This window comes from Octodon degus, unplaced genomic scaffold (assembly GCF_000260255.1).
Source record: "Octodon degus isolate 3935 unplaced genomic scaffold, OctDeg1.0 scaffold00018, whole genome shotgun sequence".
Lineage (NCBI taxonomy): Eukaryota > Metazoa > Chordata > Mammalia > Rodentia > Octodontidae > Octodon > Octodon degus.
This window is the reverse complement of record NW_004524594.1, coordinates 14,915,330-14,920,384: the sequence shown is the minus strand read 5'-3', so window position 1 is coordinate 14,920,384 and position 5,055 is coordinate 14,915,330. Positions and strand designations below refer to the sequence as shown.

Here is a 5,055-nt window from a genome sequence, read left to right as displayed (position 1 = left end):
TGCCAGGCAAGTGCTTACTCTACTGAGGCATCTCCCTGGTCCCTAGATGTAATTCTACTGGTCCTCTATTGGTCAATTTCAATTCAGTCCCAGTCAATTTACTTGCTTGTAGTTCTGCTTCTTCACAACCCTTGTTAGGGACTCCTCCAACTACCTTCAACTGTTTTTTTCTTAAACATTTATAACCACTGAATCTGGTAAATAATGAAAAAATTCCTGTCCATAATTTCTAAAACAAAGGAGATTTAGCTATGTCTAGGAAGAAACTACTAAATGAAAATGTCAGCATCTATTCTCAGATGATCAGGGTACACTGTGGCCCAGGGACATGCTGACTTACACAGAAAACCCTGGCAGAAGCCACGATGAGTCTGGATATCTACCAGGGGCATGACACGTGGACTGCTGTGCACTGGGCCAATCCAAAGTGTAGCAGAGTGGCCCTCTATCTTCTAAGTTACCAGGGCCTGGGGGCTTGGCTCAGCGGTATAATGCTTGCCTAGCAAGCTGGAAGCCCTGAGTTCGGTCCTCACACCAAAACCAAAAATTTCTAAGTTACCAGCTCAAGGTAGAAAAGAAAGACTCGAACACTCTGGAGCAGACCACACTTCAATGGTGCACTGAGTCAACAGCAGCTATGGAGATCCCGTATGTTTCTACCTTACACGTAGCACAGCACAATGTCTTCAGACTGCCCCACACGTTAACAAGTCTACAAACATTAGTCCCTTAATTAGTGTTCAATAAATTTCTCTGTAGTCTAATTTCAATTAACCCAGTTCTACACTCTACCACACTAAATGCCAGATGCTAAATTTATAGCATTTGCTAATTATATTATTTAAGGAATAGAAGACATAATATTTTTTTGTACCTGAGAGTACAAAACTATACTATTTTCAAAGCATCAACTGAAAGAAGGTAAACTATAATAGCTTAGCTCTTTCCTCAATGTTTATTAATGGCCTACTTTGACTCATTACTTGTTAAATGCACTCAAAGAGCACCCATTATTTAATCCACTTTGAGTCAGATATTAGAGAGCTAGCTGCATAATATTAAAATTCATAGATGGCTCTGGGCTTAATTCAGAGCCACAAAATAATTTTTTTAAATGTATCTTGGATATAACTTTCTTCTTCTGACTTTTTCACATATTTTTACTATATTTTTATTCCATTTTATACTTTATAGCTAGTAATTTCTTTTTAAAAAAAAAATATGACTTTCTTACTAGTGATTTTATTTTATTTTGGCGGAACCGAGAATTGAACTCAGACCCTTGTGCCTGCCAGGGAAGTGCTTATTACACTGAGCCATCTCCCCTGCCCCTAACTAGTGATTTCTTTTGTTGCTTTTTTTGAGACAAGGTTTCACTGTATAGTTCAGGTTGACATTAAGCTCACAATAATCGTGCCACAGTCTCTCAAGTGCTGGGATTACAGATGTGTACCAAAGAATTTTTAAAAGTCATGTTGTATGCTTCATGTAATATTATATATATATAAATAAATGACTTGCATATAAACAAATTGGCATGGGCCACTTAAGTGTGTCGTAATTGGGACTGGGGAGATAGCTTGCTGGTTTAAGTGCCTGCCTGCACATGGATGCAAGTTCGATCCCTGATACTGTATGCTGTGCCAGCCCTGAAAGTGGGCGTTGTGGCACACGCATGTAATCCTAGCACTGGGGAGGCTGAGACAAGAGGATCACTACTAATATGAATTGCATAGTGAAATGCCTGATCAAATTGAAAAGAAAAAGTAAAAAACTTGTGTCTTAATTTTAGTATATCATGTACCAAAGTATATTCTTTAAGGTAAGGACAGAATAGGTAGCATTCACTATTAAACTCACCTGTGGATAGATCTGTTTTCTTAAATGTATGATAATAGTGCCCTGAACACCAGGAGATGTCATCGTGTGTGCTATCAAAAATCCTATTGAAACCTAACTGAATCAAGATGCAATTTATATCTGAGGTAGTTTCCCAGAGAGCCTGGACTGGGCAGTTCCTTAGCTAGTGCTGCACTCAGCAAGGTCAGGAGGCTGGTCTCTCCATCTTCCCCACAGCATGCACTCCACACCTCATCTGCTCTCAGTGCCTCTCACACCACCTGCTCTGCTCTCCTCTCCTCTCTAGACTTCCAAGCTTCTAGAACAGCATTGTTCAGGCCTTGGTGCTCTGGGGTAATGGGGACTTTGTTCTCATGATGACAGGTAAGCACCAGGCCAACTGTAAGACACAGAGCCTAAGAGCACCTTCCCTGATCGCTGGGGCAGCCTTCAGTCCATAAGCTGAGTAGCACTGCTAGGCTTAAGCTGCAATGGTCAGCTCTCCGAGTGTTATGCAAAGATGCCAGTGCGTGCAAGGAGCATGAGCACAACCTTCACAGAGGGCTAAATTTAGAGACCAGAGACCACACACCCAATGAATTAGGAACAACGGCCTACATTGAAAAGCTCTCATAACTAGCTAGGAGTAAGATCTTGATACTGTAAAGTATACCACCAACCCAGACTGTGTCATGGTATGGACCATGAATACTTTCTGTTCAAGGCTCCAATTAAAAGATGTGACAGCTAGTAAGGCCTCTTTGGTTTTCTTTCTTTGTAGTGCTAGGGACTTAATCTAGGGCCTGGTGTGTGCTACGCATGTGCTCTACCACTGAGCCACATCCATAGGTCTCCTGCATTCACTATTAATACATGGAAATGTTTAGTATGTGTCAGCAATGCCTTTAAAAAGCAGAACAGCCACAGTGCTTCTGATGGCGCAAAATCTAAGCAACATTAGACTGGATGAAGAACAAATGTACTTGAATACTGATTAATGGATTCTCAAAACCTGTAAGAAATATCCTTTTATGACCAAGGAAAATGGGTTGTGCCAAGGACTTCATGAAGCACATGATTTACAGTGGTCTGAAAGACTGCACTTGAGGTCTCTAATATGACTCATCGGTATCTAGTATTAGCACCAAGATAGTATGTAGTCACTTCATGTGTGTCCAATGAGCTATTAGTATGACCAATAGAAAATGGAGGAATGTGTTAATATACAAAGCAATTCTAGGCACCTCACCAATCTATAGAAGAGCACAAGACTACAAAGGGCATGTCCTTTTCCCAAACAGAAACAAAGTTCAAAGAAAATACAAGAGCTATTCCAATAAGAGCTTAGATGCAGTAATTATAAGCCAGAAAGCCTTAACAAATCCAATATAACGTAGCCAGTTGCTCACAACTTATCAACTCTTTCTGTTTTAACCAGAAGGAAGAGAAAAGAATGACTTTTTCTCCTACCTATGATAAACATGTCAATAGCAGCTGGATCCCGAGCCATTTGGTCCTAGGTGAGAAAGAGAATGTAATTGATATATTTCTCATTGTTCATTACCTGAGTTTCTTTCCAGAACAAGGCAAAATAGGTAAATTAACTTAAGTGTTCCAATGAACATTCAGGCATTGTTCCTATTTTTCAGTTCTTCCTCTTAAGATTCCTATGTTTAGGCTCTTCCTAAAATATCATTGGAAGAGTGCTGGGCATTTCAGGAACATAAATACTTATGTACTGTAACTTTTGCCACAATGAATGAAGAAATTTGCCTTCAAGAAGACAACTATGAAGTTGGGTAAGATAGATGGCTTGTTATAACCCAGAAGGGCTTTGGGTTGAGAGTTAAGAAACCTGAATATGTTCAAAAGCTAATTTTTTAAAAAGTTAGAAATATATAATGAAGTATTTCAATGAGAAGTTCCCTGTTACTTTCTCTTACACTTTAAATCACAGTTCTTCCTCTACACATACAAGAGTTCACACTGCGCAATAGCAAAGCTTGCTTTTGTCATTTCATACCATTATGTTAGAATATTAGTTTTTTAGCTGGTTGAAAAAATATAATACTCTATCCCTGATGTACAACCGTGAAAACACTAATGTACACATTTATGTTATCATCAGAATATACCCTAAAGCCACATTCAAACACACTTCTACTTACTGGACACTGGTAGAAAACTTCATTTTTGTTTCGGCCCTCTGCTGCTTCCACAGCTAGGTACTGACTCAAACCAGTATGGATGCAAAAGGTCAAAGGGAGGCAGTATTTCAGCCCCTGCCTCTGCTGGAAGCCTCCAGCAGCTGTGTCGACGTCTAACAAATCTTCAGAACGATAGTGATTTGACAGCGCCATACTTCCCAACAACCTGAGGAGAACAGACTTGAAGATGTACAACACTGCGATACCAAACCCATGCTGGGCTTTATCTACTTAATCATTTCACAACAACAAGTTTAAAAGTACTGATTAGTGATTCTAAATCAGAAATACCAAAAATCAATACAATTTTCTGTATATTAAATTTAAACTTTTCTTCAGAAAGAAGATTCTGATTTAAATTAAAGATTAAAGGCTAGAGACTTATCTTGGAGGTCTTAATGCCTGCCTGGCAAGTGTAAGGACCTTGGTTCTGTCCCTAATACTGCATGCCATACTGGCCATGGAATCCTGGGCATGCTGTCCCAGTCACTGAAACTGGGCACAGTGGTGCACACCTGTCACCCCAGTGCTGGGGAGACTGAGACAGGAGGATCAACACAGAGTCCAAGCTGTACCAAATAAATGAATGAATAAATGATTGAAACATAAAATAAAGATTCAATTAAATGTTTAAATAGTCTAAATGTCAGTCTTCAAAAAAAGAAATGTAGCTTTGTTGATTTTAACAATTTATCTCTAGGTAGGCAAGGTTGTACATATGTGTAATATCAACATAGTTTCAAGGCTGAGACAAGAAGATTTCAAGTGTGAGTCCAGCCTAGGCAACTTCGCAAGACCCTGTCTCAAGAATATGTTTGTTTGTTGAGATAGGGTCTCATTATGTAGCCCAGGCTGGCCTTGAATTCATGGCACTTCTGCTGCCTTACTTTCCTGAGTGCTGAAACTACAGATGTAAGATGCCACAACTGGCTAAAAAAATTTAAAAAGGGGTGGGGATGAAGCTCAATGTGAAAGCTCTGTTTCAACTTTCAGTTGAACAAAAAAGGAA

At 39.5% G+C, this 5,055-nt stretch overlaps 1 protein-coding gene across 2 annotated transcripts in view; it reads right to left on the bottom strand.

Annotated features, from left to right (window-relative positions):
* The window catches only part of Fbxo3 (F-box protein 3), a 29,193-nt gene that overhangs the window by 10,040 nt on the left and 14,098 nt on the right, over positions 1-5,055 (bottom strand). For both annotated transcript variants that reach the window (XM_004627060.2, XM_023710582.1), the window contains exons 5-6: positions 4,008-4,212; positions 3,310-3,355 (exon numbers count right to left, since the gene is read on the bottom strand). In XM_004627060.2, the coding sequence (XP_004627117.1) occupies positions 3,310-3,355; positions 4,008-4,212 (251 nt within the window). The remainder of the gene's footprint in view (positions 1-3,309; positions 3,356-4,007; positions 4,213-5,055) is intronic.